Source organism: Panulirus ornatus, chromosome 40, assembly GCF_036320965.1.
Source record: "Panulirus ornatus isolate Po-2019 chromosome 40, ASM3632096v1, whole genome shotgun sequence".
Lineage (NCBI taxonomy): Eukaryota > Metazoa > Arthropoda > Malacostraca > Decapoda > Palinuridae > Panulirus > Panulirus ornatus.
In genome coordinates this window covers 12,995,320-13,012,592 of record NC_092263.1, presented here as the reverse complement: position 1 = coordinate 13,012,592, position 17,273 = coordinate 12,995,320, and the positions used below count along the sequence as shown (strand labels likewise).

The 17,273-nt window shown below is 37.0% G+C and overlaps 2 protein-coding genes across 9 annotated transcripts in view; one reads left to right on the top strand and one right to left on the bottom strand.

Moving 5' to 3' along the window:
- Positions 1-14,526, top strand: part of jef (major facilitator superfamily domain-containing protein 6 jef) — a 32,737-nt gene extending 18,211 nt beyond the window's left edge. For all 3 annotated transcript variants that reach the window (XM_071685602.1, XM_071685604.1, XM_071685603.1), the window contains exons 9-13: positions 2,360-2,456; positions 3,684-3,845; positions 5,798-6,076; positions 6,263-6,492; positions 7,997-14,526. In XM_071685602.1, coding sequence (XP_071541703.1) covers positions 2,360-2,456; positions 3,684-3,845; positions 5,798-6,076; positions 6,263-6,492; positions 7,997-8,158 — 930 coding nt within the window. In that variant the 3' untranslated portion in view covers positions 8,159-14,526. The remainder of the gene's footprint in view (positions 1-2,359; positions 2,457-3,683; positions 3,846-5,797; positions 6,077-6,262; positions 6,493-7,996) is intronic.
- Positions 1-17,273, bottom strand: part of LOC139761431 (BRISC and BRCA1-A complex member 1-like) — a 38,771-nt gene that overhangs the window by 9,808 nt on the left and 11,690 nt on the right. The window contains exons 6-7 of one of the 6 annotated variants that reach the window (XR_011715514.1): positions 15,206-15,384; positions 13,365-13,528 (exon numbers count right to left, since the gene is read on the bottom strand). Coding sequence is in view for 4 of the 6 variants with exons in the window: in XM_071685608.1 (XP_071541709.1) it covers positions 15,217-15,384 (168 nt within the window). In the remaining 2 variants the exon portion in view is untranslated. Of the gene's footprint in view, positions 1-5,796; positions 15,385-17,273 lie in introns of those variants that run through there. The other 5 variants (XM_071685610.1, XM_071685607.1, XR_011715513.1 and 2 more) reach the window with 5 other exon arrangements.

The following is a 17,273-nucleotide window of genomic DNA, read 5'->3' as shown; positions in this document are numbered from 1 at the left end:
ATGTATGAATTTTTTATATTATACCTTGCTGTTTCCCACATCAGCAAGGTAGCACCAGGAAACATACACTCATAAACATATAGAAACATTTTTTTTCATATTTTTTTGCCATTTCTTGCATTAGCAAGGTAGCGCCAGGGACAGATGAAGAAATAGCTTGAAGCAGTTACACCCACTCTCTAACTGTTATGTATAATGAACCAAAAGTGCAACCTCCTGATCTACTGCCAGGCCCCACAGACCTATTGATAGTTTCCTGTGAATGCTTCATGTGCCCTGGTTCAGCCCATTGACAACACATTTCCCCATTTATACCACATCCATCCAATTCAGTTTATCTATGGCAAGATTCACACCCTTGTACATGTTCAGGCCATAAACACTCAAAGCAACATTGCCCCCTCTGTACCACATCCTTCCAGTTGATTTTATTCCAGGCATACGTTACACCCTCTTACATGTTCAGGTCCTAAACACTCAAAGCTTATTTTACTCCATTGTTCACCTCCTCTATGGTATCCCCCTTTTCCTTGTTTCCTCCACTTCCAATATGTGTAGCTTTCCTCCCACACTGTATAATTGTAGCACAAGTGTATAATTGTAGCACCTTCCACAAAGCATTATTATCAACCCTATCATATGCCCTTTCCAGATCCATAAATATCACAAACAAATCCCTCTCTCTCTAAGTATTGCTCACATACTCAATGCAAAAACCTGGTTCCCATATCCTGTATTTCTCCTGAGGCCATATTGTTCTGTCCCCATGTGATGTCCTATACATGCACACACTGACACACATTAGACTCTTCTTGACTTGTTATCCCTCCTGGTGGATGTGACTGGCTTTTTGAGCACTGCAGGAAGGTGAAAATGGGTATGTATTGATGTTACTGGACTCCACTTACAATTGGTTACAGTGCAAGCGAGAAGTTGCATTTGGTGTGGCACTATCATAGTCAAGGAGTGAAAAGATGTACAGTCTTTTCAGGGCCCTTGCCGTAGAGGAGTCCATCATTTCCCTTCTTTGTGGAGTGTAGCTTTGAAGCTGCTGGAGCCCCAAGAAAAGGGTCTTAGGACTGTATATAATAATAATGATCTATATATACCTGTATTCATATATACATAGATATACATACTTATATATACTGTTACTTCCTGCCCCAGGAGTCCCTTCTATTTGTATGATACATATGTAATTTACATGTATTATATGTTTTTTTTTTTTTTTTTTTATACTTTGTCGCTGTCTCCCGCGTTTGCGAGGTAGCGCAAGGAAACAGACGAAAGAAATGGCCCAACCCCCCCCATACACATGTATATACATACGTCCACACACGCAAATATACATACCTACACAGCTTTCCATGGTTTACCCCAGACGCTTCACATGCCTTGATTCAATCCACTGACAGCACGTCAACCCCGGTATACCACATCGCTCCAATTCACTCTATTCCTTGCCCTCCTTTCACCCTCCTGCATGTTCAGGCCCCGATCACACAAAATCTTTTTCACTCCATCTTTCCACCTCCAATTTGGTCTCCCTCTTCTCCTCGTTCCCTCCACCTCCAACACATATATCCTCTTGGTCAATCTTTCCTCACTCATTCTCTCCATGTGCCCAAACCACTTCAAAACACCCTCTTCTGCTCTCTCAACCACGCTCTTTTTATTTCCACACATCTCTCTTACCCTTACGTTGCTCACTCGATCAAACCACCTCACACCACACATTGTCCTCAAACATCTCATTTCCAGCACATCCATCCTCCTGCGCACAACTCTATCCATAGCCCACGCCTCGCAACCATACAACATTGTTGGAACCACTATTCCTTCAAACATACCCATTTTTGCTTTCCGAGATAATGTTCTCGACTTCCACACATTCTTCAGGGCCCCCAGAATTTTCGCCCCCTCCCCCACCCTATGATCCACTTCCGCTTCCATGGTTCCATCCGCTGCCAGATCCACTCCCAGATATCTAAAACACTTCACTTCCTCCAGTTTTTCTCCATTCAAACTCACCTCCCAATTGACTTGACCCTCAACCCTACTGTACCTAATAACCTTGCTCTTATTCACATTTACTCTTAACTTTCTTCTTCCACACACTTTACCAAACTCAGTCACCAGCTTCTGCAGTTTCTCACATGAATCAGCCACCAGCGCTGTATCATCAGCGAACAACAACTGACTCACTTCCCAAGCTCTCTCATCCCCAACAGACTTCATACTTGCCCCTCTTTCCAAAACTTATATGTATGTGTGTATAATTATATATACATTCACTTGCACCAGAATTAAGTTCAGTATCCATTATATACATGTGGTTTATTTTCGCTTGTTTTATTAGGTGCTCTGTGTGGGACTGACAGGCAATGTTCTCCGCTTTCTGTACATCTCTTGGATGAAGAACCCTTGGTGGGTCCTACCATTTGAGTTTATTCAAGGTCAGTATTTGTAGGTCAAAAGTAAACAGCATCAGAACGTGTGGTAGAACATTCCATCTTGCTTTTTGCACAGAGGTTTACGTGTGTTTAATTCCCCGGGTTACTATTTTATTGGAAATAAGTGGTTAAAAGAAAATGCTATTTTTTTTCATGGAATATTAACCATCATTTCCACTTATTTTATTTTGGTGGTGGAACAAATGCTTTAACCCTCATAGCTTGTTCAAACCTATCCTTACCATATTTTCAATGTGATCTGATCAAAACTGTGTGCATTACTACAGCTATTTTTCTCTTCACTATGCACAATAACTTGTTTGTGGGTAAAGCTTCATATCCATCATCACACAAGAAATACCTGTTATGCTCAGGCTGAACAATTCATTCCTTGACATTCTCATTTGAAACAGCCCTAGCTATTAACAGTTCACTCATTAAATGTGTCCACCTTTTCATCCACATCTTCCCCTTCTTCAACTGTACTATCATGGTTCTTTTTCACGACACTCTCGTCTGTCACGCCACACTTATATCCATACCATTGTAATTGGTTTTCAGCCTGTTATCTTTGTAATAACATTTTATATATCATTTTCATGTTTATTTCTTCATATATTGCATATTTTTAACTCCTTCCTAACTACACAGTATATCCATACCTCGTAATCTACATAGTCCTATCACATCCTACAGGCAGTATCCTCTGATCATTAAGAACAGCCCTATTTCTAATTCCTACACATACATATTCGCCTTATCCCACATTAGTAAGGTAGCGTTAAGAACAGAGGAGTGTGCCTTAGAGGGTATATCCTCACTTGGCCCACCTCTCCATTCCTTCTTTTGGAAAATCATAAATGGGAAGGGAGGATTTCTAGCCCCCCACTCCCACTTTACAGTTATTTCCATTGAAATATGAAAGCATTATAACAAAGATCTTGGCATATGACAGAAATGTCAGTAGCAGTTGATATATTACAGTGTCATGAAAGCAGGGCTACCTGTGTGAGGCCAGACCATAGGTCATTTCTTAAAATCCTGCTTCCATGGTGTCATACAGTGTCACACAAAAAGTGGTAATATACTTTTTTATCATGTGCACATATATGGAAAGATAAAAGATGGAGCAACGTGAGTGTAGCACTCTTCCCCTGTAACACGCTAATAGTTGACATACATACATATTAGGCTACCAAATGATACTAATCAGTTGGTGTTTTGTTGCAGGAATAACCCATGCTGCTGTATGGGCTGCCTGCTGCTCATATATTGCCCATAACACCCCAGGACACCTTCGTGCACCTTCTCAGGGAGTTTTGCAGGGGATCCATCATGGCTTTGGCAGAGGTTCTGGAGCATTTTTTGGTGGAATATTTGTAAATTTCTTTGGTAAGTCATTGCTGTTCAACATGCTATGCTGTGTTACACAGATTTCCGTGAATTAAGTGTGTCACTGAAATCTTACGTCAAAATAGTTCTGACACTTGTCTTTTCATAAGTTCTTACATACCAAACTTCCTGTCCCAGGGGTCATTTATATCTTCATGATACGTCAGCTGTTTCTACTTGGTGGGACTGTAAGTCATAATGTATAGTGATGTGGTATGTTATACTTCCTGTTCCAGGAGTTCCTTTTCTCAGTTTGAAACTCACAGCACTCAGGAAGCTGGCCATGTCCACCAGGTGGGACCATTGATCATAAAATATAGTGATAGTGTGTGTCTTTGTGCTGGGAGAGGGTGGTCAGGGTTTGATATCTTCATTGTGGTTGTTGCATGTGGGCAAGAAGGATTCTAGGATTTGTTTAGTTGGTGTGTGTAGCTATGAAGGGATGAGAGATGTCTAGAGTGTAACAGGGGAAGTGTTGCATGCTTGGAGTCTGTGGGGCCTGGATGGATAGGGAGCTGTGGTTTCGGTGCATTACACATGACCGAGAGTGAACAAATGTGGCCTTTTTTGTTTGTTTTCCTGGCTGAAGCTGGGGGTAGCAATGCTATCTCTTGTGGGACAGGGTAGCTGTTTAGTGCTTATTGGGTCATTTGAGTATGTTGTGTCAGTGTTACACTTGCTAGGGGTGAGGGGATATGAGAGTGGAGGTTGCTAAAGTGTGAGGCAAGGGTAGGCTTTTTATTTCTACTTGGAGTAGTTTGGCTGGAAAGGATCATCTACTTGCAAAGAATCGAGTAGAATTGAGTACCAAGCATGTTGAGGTGCTATCATATTGGGGAGTGATCTTTGTTTCATTATGTAAGTTTTGAGTATTTTTGGATGATAAGCAGCCAATGATTGTTTCAGGTGCTCTATTTTTTATTGTTTGCAGCTTTGTTATATTTTCTTTTGAGAGGATGGAAGACTAGGCTGGTGAGGCATAGTTTTAATTGGAGTGGATGAATTGTTTATGGAAGGTGCAGAGGGATTCTTTTATTTGTCTCGATCTGGTACCCTTAATTAGTCTCGCTTTTGCATTGACTTTATTGATGTGGGAAGTGAATGTCATATGTGTGGTATGTAATGTCTAGAATGGTTGGCATTTTGCTCTAGGGTTGTTAGTCTATTCATGGTGACTGGAGGGTGTGATCTCAATTAGCATCTGTTTGGTGTTAAAAGAGTGATTGAAGACTTCTGCAGAGATACAAATGACTTCTTTTTCATGTGTGAAACCGACATTTTATGGCCTTTGTGTTTACGATTGTGATGTGGGGAGTGACAGTCATATGCGATATCTAATATGGATGTTGTTTTGTTGAGTGGGAGTGATTGATCATTCTTGGTTACGTGGAGGTGCAAGTGGGATTCATATTTATATATTACCTTCACTATTCTTTGTGTGTGAGGATCAAGTTTTATCATAAGAGCCTTGAAAGGTAATTAGGTATTCATTGCTTAACAGATTGTTGTCATGTGATTAGCATTTCCGACTATGGCACATTCACAGGCTGCCCAAAGTCGAGCTTACATAGGTTTGAATCATGGTTCTGGCTGTTGATTCACAGTCAACCCAACTTTACATCCTCCACTTGGGGTTGGTAGATAAATTGGGTACCTGGTATTATACACTACACATGACAGCTAGAGAGTGGATGTGTGTGAATGAGGCCATTTCTTTCTTCTGGACACGTTCTTGCCAATGCGGGAAGCAGCAAATGTATGGACAAAAATTAATTTATAGATATATATTTTTTTTGTTCTTGTTTGCCATTCCCCTTGTTTTTAAAGTAAGGTAGATGAGATGGTCTTGATGGGGCATTCAGTTACCTATGCTTTCTTAGCTGACTTAAAATAAAAGCAATCAATATAATAATTTTTAGTATCGTACCTGATAATGTACATCTTTTTTCCAGGTACTGCTGTTGTATTCCGATCATATGGTGTGGTCTCTCTCGTTGTCTTGGGTGCATTCATATTTATCAACTTTTACCGAAAAGATGTTGGATTCCAGCCTGACCTGCCACCTGAGGAGGACCCACGTGAAATGGCCGAAGAAGGAACAGCTCTTGCACCACATGGAGTTCCAGCCAATCCCATCCCAAGAGCTCTGAGCTCACAAAAGCTGAATGAGGGTGCATCTGATGCAGGATATGGCACTTACAATGCAACAAATGGGATGCTGGATATTCCAGGTTAGCACAGTTTGTTTCAATTTATTAACTGAGATGTACTTGGTAATTCTTTCAAGAAACAGAATAGTTAAATGTCTGTTAAAAGGCTGAAAGCCTTATAAAGATATACCTTACTATAGAGGATCACAAGTAGAAAGCCACAGGATGGAATAATAATGAGCCATCTTCACTCATTGTTTGACCCAGGTGGAGGAGGAGGTAGCACCAACCCTTTCATTCAGAGCGGTGGCACTGGCGGAAACACTGGTGGTGGTGGTGGTTATAACTATGCCATTGAGCCCAGTCCACCAGTCTTCCCAGAGACAAATCCATTCAGAAACTACTTCACAGCATCCAGTCCTTTCCCAAATAAGGACTCACCTGTTACATCACCAGATCTCAGCCCTGATTATGAGAGCATTAAACACAGATTCCAGGTATGTTAATTAAAGAGCAGTTTTTGTTGTTGAAATTGGGCCAGCCAATCAAGGGGCATCTCATTATTAGGATATTCAAAATATGTTCATGAATATTGAGTTATTTTGAATTTAACTGTCATAGAATGTCAAGTAATGTTACATGACATGGCAAGCGAAACTTCATTGCAGGTAAATTTATTATGTTAGATTAGAAAAAGCGTACGCAGATTAGAGTGAATTGGAACAGTGGTATACTGGGGTTGACATGTCAGTGGACTGAGCTAAGACTTGTGAGGCTTTTGGGGTAAACCATGGAATAGTCTGTGAGGCCTGGATGTGGATATGGAGCTGCAGTTTTGTTGCATTATTCATGACAGCTAGAGAACAGATGTTGCCTTTCTTCAGTTCATGGTGCTGCCTTGGTAATACTGGAAGTGTTTATCATGTATGAATAAAAAAAAAGATTGGGAAACTTAACCGTGATATACCCTACATAATTTTGAGTTTGCCGTTTAGAACTTGAAATTTTGAAGTTGGTTATTCTATTTTAAGGTTTACAGTTCAGTAAATTAATACCTCAGTTCACCTGCTTCCCATAGCACTGAACTTTTTTCTTTTGAAAGAATGAAAAATATTTATAGATTCTTCTATTGTATGTATCTCATTGTTAATTTTCATGTGGTAGGATCATGGTACTTAAAAACATTGCTCTCATTGATTAACAAAAGTATGGAAGAGAATCCTTAGGGATCAGCTCATTCATTGATTATTTCTAATTTGGACAGTTAATGAATATGGCAAGAGTTCAAGCCTCTTCTTAGGTCTGTGATAGTTGAGTTAATGAAGAATCCTCAGTAAACAAAAGTAAAGTCCTTTGAGTAATAGTTATATCTACTTCAACATATAACAAAAATAGTTAAGCAACAGTCTGGTGGGAGTGTATGGGAATTAAACAGGCTAGCAATTGTATTGCTAAAAATATCATCCATGTGCATAGTTATCAGAAGGGAAAATTCTTCATTATGGTACGTTTTTCTGTATTTTAGTCATCCTATGTCGTTCAGATTCACACTTAGTCCATTTTGTCCTCTATGTTTTATTTCAAAACTCTATTAAAAAAGTTATTTTATTTCAATATTTCCAACAGTCAGGGAGTATTGGAGATGCACTTATTAAGGGCGAAGCGAAGATGGGTTTGTTGAAGGGAAGTGAGTTTGGATTTATTGTGTTTGTGGTGAAGATACTTATGGTGATATCTTTCTCCAGAGGGAACATGATGAGTGTATGTGGCTTTGAAATGGTTTGTACATATAAAACAATTTCATTAGTGAAGAGAAACTGAAAGTGCAAAATTCCCTCCTTGTTCAGTGCAGATACATAACTACAAATAGGTAATTAGGATATACATGTCAGAAGTGGAGGAAGCATGGGCAGAGGAGAGACCTCATATTAGCTTTGAGTTGTTAGTTGCATGTAAGAGTTTTTAGTATTTAATTAATTTTCAGTTTTATTCCTTTTGCAGGCTTACAATGATCTTCTGAGTGGAAGAAATGATATAAAAGAAGATTCTAAGAGCCTCAAATCATCACCATTCATTCAAAATAAGGAGCCACAAGTGCCACAACCTGCCATACTTAGTCACAATCCACAACCACAAGCAGTTGGTCATGAATATGATTGGTAGATCATATATTTGTTCTGAAAAGTATGTAAGGCCTGTTACAGTAAAACCTCATTTATCCACACTTCTTGAGACACTACTCTTGGTAAATAAGTGAAAGAAGGAATAAGTGATGGACTGCTTAATCAAATAGGAATTATGCTATATATATACTCTTGAATTATGGCAAACAAAAAATCCAAGCATTCATATTCTACTAAAGCATACTTATGTTCCCAAAGAGCCTAATGGTATCATGATGCTCGTTATCTACCGTTAAAGTGTTTTTGGAAAAAAATAGGTCATGTTCCCAGAATCAGAAATATTCGTATAACACTTGCCTAAACCTCAATTTTTATACGACACATCTTGTGGGGATGTAACTCAAAATGACACATGAATTAAATACGCCACAACTAAACTTTATGTAACCTGTGTTGTTTATAGACCATTTCAGGCTCATCAAGATAATTTTTACAAGACCAGTTTTAATACACAATGTTGCAGATGTTGACTTGCAAGTATGAGTCCTCAAGAATACTTATCTTGTGGGCCAGTTTTTCATATTGTTAAACATCAGGCATAAATGTTCAATTTTGTAGAGTCAGTACAGTACAGTATTTGGATTTTTGCAGACCCATATGACATCTGGCATTATTAGTGTATTCTCTTGTACAGGTTGATAATTTGTATGTATATTATTATTATATAAACCCTAAGCTTCTTCTCCAGGGGGTTCTCAAAGCTTTAAGGCTGCACCATAACCAATAGTAGAGAAAGGATTGACTCTTTTGGAATGGGAAGTTCTTCTATGAGATTGTTTTCTGATTATACAGCCTCACTGAAGCTGACTTTTCACTTTTGGTGTAACTGTAAGTAGGCAGTCCAGTAATGCCTTTTGCTAATATACAGTGTAGCTAAAAGCAAAAACAGATTATCAAAACCAGTGTACAACAATTCCCATTGAACAAGAAAAAATCACCATATATTTATAAAATGAGACTATAAAATATCATCCTGAACTAAAACAATACAGTTACAGTGAAGAGAAGTATTACTGTATGTACTGTGATATGCCACTGCTGCCAAATCTTTCTTCGTCTGTAAAACTGTAGATACCAAAGGGTCTTTTGGGAAACATTTACTTCATGAAAAACTGCAGTTAACAGAAGCATCCAAATAACAGGTATGGATAAGTTTGGTTTTAATGTTAGAAAATGAGGTAAAAAAAGGATAATTTAATGTTTGATCTGTGAAGATATGATATATGAGTAAAGATACACACAATTTCATTGAGATCATGCATAATACATTAAACATGCACATAATTACAGGTACTGCACCGTATTTCAGTATTGTTAATGAGTTGGGTATATTGATGTTCCATTATATTTCTTAACACGTAAAGTATTCAGAACTACTAAAGATCTGAAAGATTTAGGATTTTGGAATGGGTAGTAGAGAAATTTTATTTTATAATTTTTCTGAGTTTCTTAAAGTTTTGATTATAGTACAGTGTTGTTTTCTCTTTGTAATGGAACTAGAAATTCTTATCATCATCCATGTGTGTCATCTTTAACAATTCATGCCATTGCTTACTGATGTAGGTTAGTCTTAATCATGCTTCCTATGATGCAAAGGATACACCTCTTTATAAAGTAAACTTTGAGATGCACATAAGTCAACAGTCAGATCCTCTCTGTATGTATTTTAACTACTGTCCATCCAGTATTTTTCAAATGCATTAAGAAAACATGAAGCTATTGAAATATTTATGATTTGCATAAAAGTTTTCATCTTAATGTGCACTCTGTATGTATATTCAGGCTGGCTGTATTAATATTTATAATTGCTCTCTAAAATCTACCTTTGAAATGTACAATATACTCTGCTAAATCTTTGTGAGTTCTTACTGACAGGTTTACAAATGACTATATATCCATCATGTACAAACCTTAGTAATATGTTGTGATGAAAATATTTGTAATCTCTGGACTGTCACCAGCCAATGGCTTTATGGAAAACCACAGTTTCAGATGTTTACCTCTCAAAATTTAAGTTAAAGCTAATTTTTCAATGTAAATGGTCTTACCATGTAAATAGCATCCATATGCATAAGAATTGCACCAGGATATATCGAATGAAGGAGAGAAGTGCATTATGTATATTGTTAGAAATACATGATGAAGGAATTATATTGTAATTTGACATAATGACTGTATGTTGATATAATGAATTGCATAAGGTTAAGTCCTAGAAGAGGTGCATGTTGTAGCAGTGTAATATGAACAGTGAAACAAAGTGAGTGGAGTACTCACTACAACATTCCAATTCATGTATATCACTTGCATATGTTTAATCACTTTAAGGGGCACAATTTTCAAGAATTTTTCCTATAATAATTTAACTCAGGAAATTACAAAGGTTTTTATAATTAGATACAGTTAATCGCAAATATAATACTCAAGTGTGATCATTACTGGGATTATTCCTTCAGGGATAAAACTTGGATTTGCAAGTTACACTCTTTTGTGTGTTTACGGAGGACACACCTTTCACATACTACAAATAAGTTAATGTGAGTTAAACAGTTGAGAAATACATGAAAGGGGATGTACAAAGAAGTTGGTAAAGAAAGCCTCTCTTATGCCAGCAGGTGGATAGAAATTTACCATGTACATGCTGTGACTCAGGGTTGTCAACAAGGAAGACAATTGCCAGCTGTTGAAGAAAGTAGATCAAAGTGTCATGCTAAAGGCATCATGTCAGAGTTGAGATATAATAATTTTGATGCTTCAAAGCAATTAGCAGTATACTAAAAGAGCTTATTCTGGGCATTGTATTGTATGATACGCTATTGAAATGTTTCTCCTTGTATGTAATACTACTCTGTTTATCTTGTTATTAATTCCTTTCTCTTTTTCAACGAGTGGCTAGGTGCATACAGCCTCTCACTGTACTCCTACACTTCCTAAGCTCAGTTCATATATAAGAATTCTTCAGCAAATGAAATAGCTGGCAATGTTTGCCACAGTAGCCTACAATGATCACTGGTTCCTGGCCTCTTTTGACAGCCCTGCGATATCATATTTTCATACATTTTTGGTGCAGTTTCTGAGTTAACAAAAACCTTTGAAATGGTAATTATAAAATAAACACTACCTCTTAGCGTTAAATTCTGGAGTAGAATTTTATCTAAATATTAAATGAATTTTTTATTATTGTTATGTAAACAAGAATATTAATCTGCTCTCACAAAAGTTTGATATGGATACAGTTTGTTCAACAAATTTAAAGTATAATGACAAAGTTGAAGTAATACAATAGTGGAGTCCATACCCTGCACAGTGAATTAGACAAAGTAATGAAACTGTGAATGCCAGCAGTATACACATCTGATAAAACTACTTGATGGCAAAGAAAGTTTATGAGGTTGGACCCCATGAGTGTACAACACTGTACCCTGCACCACACTGTACTGTACTGCTTCGGGCATATTAAGAGCTTACCTAATCCATGTAACCCATCCAACATGAGAAGTTACTTACGATTTGCATTTGAATAATTCATGGTTAACAGAGTAGAGTGCTGTTAGCTCATTATGTCATGATGGAGCTCTCATTTACTCTTGGCAGATATATGAGCTTATACAAATTTTATGTGTGACTACTTGTGCATTATAGGGAGAGTTTTTACACTCAGATCCTCATCTTTAAAACTTTCTTTTGTGTCATACAATCCTCTGAACTTATTCATACTGTTTACACTTACAGTTTCCTTTCTTAGATTGTTCTGTGCATTCACCAACTCTGTTTTCATAAAAATATTTCTTGAAATTTTGTATGACTTCTTTCGCAACATAGTGTCCTCTGTCATCTTGTTGAAGTGCTCAATACTTAATTCATTCATTAAAAAATTTGTTTGGTGTATCAAATCGCCCTTCTTCCCCCTCTCTTTCATGCATGTATGTAAGTATGACGGCTGTTGGTCATATGCTTGTGCATGCACAGAAGAGAGGAATGTATGTATGTGCTGTATCAGTTCATTAGATCCAAAATTAAAGAAATTGTGTGCATTGTAATAGCTGTAAAGGTAGTAGTAATGTGAAGAAATGAGAACGACAGTTTTCTTCCTAAGAAAAAAGTATACAATAGACATGCAAAAACATTAGAAAACAAATAAACATGCAAAACATTAGAAAACAAATTATAAAGTTTAAGGATGGCTTTAGAGAGGAATTTACTTATTGTCTTCACTAATAAGGCTAAGATTAGCTTGTTTTTTGCCAAATAACATGGAGGCACCCACTTCTAAATGTAAAATGTTATTTCTTAGACTAATTCAGAATTAGCTGCGATAATTGCAAACACCAGTGATGCATGCCCCAGGGATTTTGGTACTTTATCAATATTTGTCAACTTTTCAAAGAACATCACAATATATTCATAAAACTGAATCAGCAGTACAGAATTTTGTCAGGATGAATGTCTGTGTAGAAGCAGCTTGTAAAGAGCATAATAAGTCTAGCATAATATATGATGATTCAAACCTACTCAAATCATTGTAAATATATGTCTGTAAGCACTGTAACTTGCCAGGTTGCACCTCCACTGGTAGACGTTACTGCACACATTGTAAAACTTTTAGGACATTACCGTAGTTACTAACAATACCCAAATAATACCTCTTTAGATTTTTGCCTTATCATTATCTTCAAATTAAAAGAAATTTGAGAATTAAAAATTGAATGCATAATGTGCTTTACATCTAAAAATTCATCATATTTTTTTAAGTGTTTTATTTATGAAGGATTTTTTTAACTTACTGAAGGGCCATTTGCTGTCATGCAATAAAGTAACATGTATCTATATTACAGTATAAATTTTTGCCTAAGCATTTTCATTTAAAACTTGCAAAGTATTTTTTTATGAAAAGTTGTGAATTGTTAAGGTGTGCTTCTGACGTAGTAATATTTTAATTCTGTGTAGATAATATATGAAAAAATTATTTAGAATTGTATGAAGAGTGTAAACCAACTTGAGCTATCTCGTTCAAGTGACATATTAGTGTAAATAGAAGATGCCTTTGTTAATAATGATTAGGGTACCGGAAGAATTATTCCCATCATGTTGTCTTGTAAGTTAGTGAAGTTATGCTGTCACACTTGTTAACAAACTATACTTTCATCTACATTGTAGAGTTGTGATATCAACTTTGTTAATACACTTACTTGACTTAGGGAAGTAATGATATCACACTTTTTAACAACTTCTCTTGTAACTCTTTCACTGCTGCTAGACTCTCTAGAAAAGTAGTGGACTACTGACTTCCTTCTCATTATCAAGATCCCTTGTGATGAACTGGAGTCCTAGCCTTACCCATGTTATCAAACCCCTGTAAACAAGGTCAGCAGTGGTATATACTACTCGTTAACATATCCTGTACATGTAAAATCATATTTTTAGTGTCACAATAAGCACTGAAATGATTTTTTTTCATATTTGATTGTCATTTATTCTAGGAGAGAATCACTCTATTGGTATGTTTTTCAAGAGTAGACAAGTTACTGCAGCCATCCATCTCATCGACAAGTCTTCAACCATACCTTTCTCTGAATAAATAAACTTTACAAATAAGCTTCATATCCTGTACAGTGACTGCCACTAGTGACCTTTGCTGTTGATGTGGCAGATACTTCTAAATAATGAATCAATCCAGTAAAGTTAAATCTTGTACGGAGTAAATGCCAAAAAACCCAGTTACCTAAGCTGCCGCAACTCCATTGGACTGTGTTTAGATTATTTTTCTGTGCTGCTTCAACTATGGGCTCTTAACTAACAATTGTTGTGCCACTCAATTGTACTGTTCTTGCACTCTTGATGTGTATGGTATGTATTCATTCTAATATGGGAAGTATGGTATGTCTGCTCAGATATATGGTAAACCGATGTACTCTTTGTAGTAAGGTACTTGAGAATATTCTCTACTATAATGTGCTATATGGCAACTGTGGGTGATTAGTGTGAATACTGTAATTATGTAGCATAATGAATGTAGTGGTGAACTATCTGTCTTCACTAACTTGTGTGTTAAGAAATTTGAGACAAAAGACAATGGAAGAGTTAATCAAGGACATTCTTTGCCCAAGTTGTTAGTGAACAATAAATTTCTGTAACACAAATTTATGAATTACCAGTCATAAACCAGTTACATTACAGTTACAGAACATTTGTTTGCCTTGCTTGTGATAGGGAACATAATCATAATAAAACTTTTAAGAATTAACTGATAATACTGTCAGTGTAAGGTCAAATGACATTGTATATGTTACTTGTCTTGTTAATTATGTACTGTGTTGTTTATTGTGGTGAAGAGAGATGAAAGTTGTAGCAGATGTTGTTTCATTATCAATCTACCCATAAACTGAGAATTTCTACTAGTAATATTTTAAATATTTCCCATTACAACTGTTTTACACCTCAAAGTGTGATTTACTGGGCTTTTATGGCTTGCAGACATTATAAAATGTAAATATATCTAAAAATATATAACTTGTGTAGTCTGTTCAAAGACTAAAACTGAACTGCGATAGACTGTACTTCTGGACAGATTATCAAAGTCAATTCAAGGTCATTATCTACCTGGTTCTCTTAATCTAGCTAAAAGCTGCTCGGTTTCCTTCCTAAAAAACTCAAGAATGTGCCGTCTTTGGCATGGCTAAAGGCTGCCTGACTATAAGGAGAAATTACCATGCACTGCCAACTCAGCAACTATCCAAGCCTGGCAGGCCTTCAAATAAGGTGTGAAAGTTGGTGCATGTATTTACTTCTACAGGAACCACTCACATCATGCAAATTTACATCTGGGGGATTAAAGGGTTACAGTTTGGTCAGCCTTCTGAGGATTTATCATTAAAAATCTACCCCACCAAGTCAGAAATGTCAAGGGAAGAAAATTATCTTTTCATATAAAATGTATTTCTTTGGTGCTGTGGTAAATGAGTTTTGAGCATAACCCATTTACATGGGTACATTTTCTCTTGGTCCAAGAGGCAGGTACTTTCAAACTTACCGTACACGACATTAATCAACACCACCAAGGGTGTAATGTATATCCTTCTGTGTAGGTCTCTGAAGTGGGTGTGCCAAAAGAGTTCCACAATGGTTGTGAAGTTTTGTTGCATTGCGGGATACCTCTAAAACGTAGCTCCATCCACTCTCGTCCAAGCCACAGAGAAGATCAAATATACCCTGAAAAATATGAATTATATATTTAAGGCAGTAAGATAAAGTAGCACTGTAAAATAAAACCTTTCTATGTATGAAAGCCTGTATAGGTGACAGGCAACATAAGTCTTATAAAATGTTTAGTTAAACTACCGGTGATCACTTCTTCCTTAATGACTACATAGCACACATTCATGTATATAGGCAAAATTTTATCAAATTCATCCTCATGCCTATTTGCAGAGGTTAATCCCACCCCTACACTCTGCTGCAGGTTAGAAAAGCAACTCTTTGACATCTGTTCAATAACTGGCAAGTGTCCTCAATGTCACCATGAGAGATCCTACACTGTGGCCTCCAGCTTATCTTTCCAGTCTTCCTTCCAAAAGCAGGTAAATAACCCACTACATAGGTAAATACATTTCTTTGAACTTGAAACTCGCATATGAGCATACTGTAGGTACATACATGTCTTTGAACTTGAAACTCGCAAATGAGCATACTGTATTTTCTATCACACTCAACCACATAGGTATGTTTGCCCTGTGGTATCAGCTAAATGCCTTGAGTAGGGTAGGGTTTGGGTATGGATTATGAACAGGAACACTGGCCATGTGCACAGCCTCTCAGTCTTAGGAAAAAGAGTAACCAAAGAAATGAACAAAACCAAAAACATTTGTGCAATGGTTTGCTCTACCCTTGTAAGAAGCCAGAAATGGTGAGAACTATTAAGATTTCAAATGCCAAAAGCACCACCATCCCCGTGGATGAAAGGCACCAACCATTAAATATTAACAAATATGATTACTAAGGATATATTAAAATGTGCCAAAAAGAAATTAAAAAAATATCAGGAATGCACTGGATGCTTCATATTTATCAACTACGAGACACATATGGTGGCTGACTTACTTGAATCTACTAAGAAGCTGATCAAGCTTACCAATGCCATCCTTTGCTTTTGTGCAGCCTGCAGTGTAATCTTTCACATGAAAATTACATTAACCTCACTCAGCAGAAGGTTGGCTTACCTGCTGTCAATAACCTAATATTGGAATACTGCTAACAGACATTTCAATGACACTGTTAAGCAAGGTTGAGAATTCAACATAGCCAATCAGCTCACTCATTCAGACTAATTTATGAATACATATACTTCTCATCAAAATAAACAATGTAGACACCTGGACATCAAAGTCAAAGTAATTCTATACAGGAAGAATATCCTTTCAACAATGAGGGCTAAATCCTTGATTATTTTGTTGACTCAGACAAAGAATTCCTTCAGATGCTACAACCTACCAATCTACTATTTGATTCAGGTAACATAATGGCATTATGCTATTACAGTCTGCTAATAACTGGAAACCTGCTGCAACTATAGGCCAAATATGGCATGATTCAGTGAATTATCCATGACATCAGTTGTCCAAAAAAATATGGGAAGGTGTTCCTTAACTACACTGTCACACTCAGAATAAACAATTTCTATCTATGTATCTATATCTCTGATGCCTGTACCCACCTGTAACTCCTTCAAGGGGGTGGTCACAGCAGAAGAACCTTCCTAACTAGTGAACTCAAGTGCCACTTCTAAGCCTTTAATTCCTCAACCTTAACGGGCCACTGGCAGAGGGCTACTCTAGTGCACTGTTTTGCAGAAGTTCCTAGCTAATGTTCCTACTGACTGTCTACCCAATGCTTCTGCCTGATATTCTCACCTATTACTCTTACCTAATGCTCTTGTCTAAATGTTCCTACCTACTACTTCTACCCATTGCATAGCATATAATGCTCACCACCAGAAAATCTACAGTTACGAAGAATAAGCTGCGTGAGTTAAGCGTTATCAGGTGTTATGTGTGACAAGGAGAGTTTGAATAATTGTGAAAAGACATCTACCTGGGTCAAAG